General features: G+C 42.0%; 1 protein-coding gene across 1 annotated transcript; it reads left to right on the top strand.

The window, feature by feature from the left end:
• Positions 1 to 4: 4 nt before the first annotated feature.
• Positions 5 to 2,209, top strand: CSUI_007043 (eukaryotic translation initiation factor; the record flags this gene model as incomplete). The annotated part of the gene is made up of 4 exons (XM_068067193.1): positions 5 to 367; positions 1,089 to 1,219; positions 1,574 to 1,664; positions 2,129 to 2,209. Coding segments are annotated over 4 exons (666 nt in total), but the record flags the coding sequence as incomplete, so codon positions are not given.
• Between the last annotated feature and the right edge of the window lie 46 nt (positions 2,210 to 2,255).

The raw sequence follows: 2,255 nt of genomic DNA, 5'->3' as shown, positions 1-2,255 counted from the left end.
TGTCCTCTCTTCTTCTCTGATCCCCATCCTTCTTTCTTTTCATTGTTTCTATCTCTTCTTCTCCGTTCTCCCCTCTTCTGCTTCTTCATCTATTCCCTTCCTTCTCGTATCTTGTTCTATTCTCTTCCTCCTTGCTTCTTCTTCTCCGCCTGTCTGTTCCTCTTCTTCTACCTGTCATTCTTCTTTTCTGTCTTCTCTTTTCTTCTCTTTGTGTGTAGAGAGGAAGTGGGCGGACTTTGAGCTGGATGATGACTATGAGTTGGGAGATTTAGTCAATACAGCGAGCGGCTTCGAGACGAAGCCTGACGAAGAAGGAATTAAAACTGTCACGAACTACACGCAAACTCTTAGAGGAGAAACCCTTAAGGTATATCTACGCTAATACACACAGACACACCCCTAGGAAAAAGTAGATAAGACACCCTCCCTATAAGATCTCACTACAGACATAGATGAAGCAATACATAGGGAGGAGGAGGAGGAAAGGAGACATGTTTCTTTGCTGTCTTGTGTATACATATCATTCCTGCTCTTCTCCATAGGCATGCGTCGATATAGAGATGAATAGAGAGAGGTAAATAGGGAGATGTAGATGCATGTAAGGTGTGGATAGGAGGGATTCGCGTATGGGGGTGTATGGGAAGAAAGAAGAGAAGACACAGAAGCATTTCTTTCTTTCCCACATTAGGGAGTTTCTTCTTCTCTCATCATTTCCTTATCAACTTTATTTGACCCACTACTGCTTTTGAAAACGATATACGCGGCAGAGCCTGTGGATCTGCCATGTATATCGAGCCAGGCATAGGTTTATATTCACGAGCATCTACATATATATATATATGCACACGGTAGAGTTAGAGAGCACACAGACTTGAGGGAGAGAGGTTGAATATCCGTGTGTATGGATAGGAGTAGTTGGAGTAGGAGTAGTTGGACTGCTGCTGCTGTGGGGTGGATATTAGGGAAAAAGCCCCGAGATGATAAAGCTTCTCTCCAGGTCTCATTCTCTCTTCTCAGGTGTCTTTCCTCCTTGTCATTTCCTTCTTTCTTTCTTCGTCTTCTTTCTTTCTTTCTGTTCCTCTTCGTAGGTAACGAAGCGTATTCGAGTGATAAGAAAGTGTCAGAGAATCAACAAGGAGGTTTACGCACGCAAGAATATCATGCCCTTCGGCCTAGATGCAGAGGATGGAGACCCCTCACAACGAGCGACTACAGTTCGGTAAGAGCAAGACAAAGAAAAGAAGAGAGGACAGCAAGAAAGAACATACCATAGAAAGAAAGAAAGGTGTAATCTGCTTCTATTCTCTACTTAACTCACTGATCTTTCCTCCTTCTTCTTTTTCTCTTTCTGCATGCCAGAAACTGCCTCACGTCGTAGTATACATTGATGGATGATCGATCCATCTGTCTGCCTATCGTCTATCTGTCTATCTTCAATCTATCTGTGTATCCATCTTCAATCTATCTTTCTGTCTTCATATCTCGCTTCTCTGTTGTTCTTCTTGTTCTTTCTTCTCTTTCTTCTTCTTCTCTTTCTTCTTCTTCTCTTCCTTTCTATCTGTCTGTCTAATAGATCTCATGAGGAGATTGTGATTGAGATTCCCCGCAGTAGCAAACAAAGGAAGTTCAAGGAAGAAGAAGAAGACGACGACTTCTACATGGCTGTAAGTCTGCTAAGAAAAGGAAAATAACAAAGGTGAAGAAGAGAAAAGAAAGAAAGAAAGAAAGGGAAGTCTTTTTCTCTCCTCTTCTTCGCTTACTTCCTCGTGTCCCCTTCATCTAGCTGTCTTAGAGCTAGTTTCTCTGGACAGACGAGAGATAGAGAATAGTGATGATAACCGCAATAGGCACATTCCATCCATTGCTTCTTCTTCTGTTCCTCTGTCTCTATCCTTTCTTCCGTCTTTCCTTCCTTCTTAATTTATGTATGCCTGTCTATCTATCTATCTATTTATCAGTTTGTAATCTATCTATCTCTCTATCTTTAAGCTATCTCTACATTCTTCTGTTGGACTTCAATCTATCTATGTATGTACGTTACCTCTGCCTTGTACTTTCCAACTTTAGTTTTCTCTATCTCTCTGTCTCCCTCGCTCTCTGTCTCTCTCTGTGTATTTCTCTTGTGTAGGATTTGAACCCATCGAAATCGACGCGAGATCTCCGCCAGAAATTCCGCGCTCTTAGAGAAGATGAGGAAGGAGTATGTTTCTTTCTTTCTTTCTCAATCGTTCTTTCTCCCCTCCGCTCTCTTCCTT

The sequence above is a fragment of the Cystoisospora suis genome (genome assembly GCF_002600585.1).
Source record: "Cystoisospora suis strain Wien I chromosome Unknown contig_3630, whole genome shotgun sequence".
NCBI classification, from domain to species: domain Eukaryota; phylum Apicomplexa; class Conoidasida; order Eucoccidiorida; family Sarcocystidae; genus Cystoisospora; species Cystoisospora suis.
The sequence above is the reverse complement of the archived record's forward strand: the minus strand, read 5'-3'. Positions and strand labels throughout refer to the sequence as shown.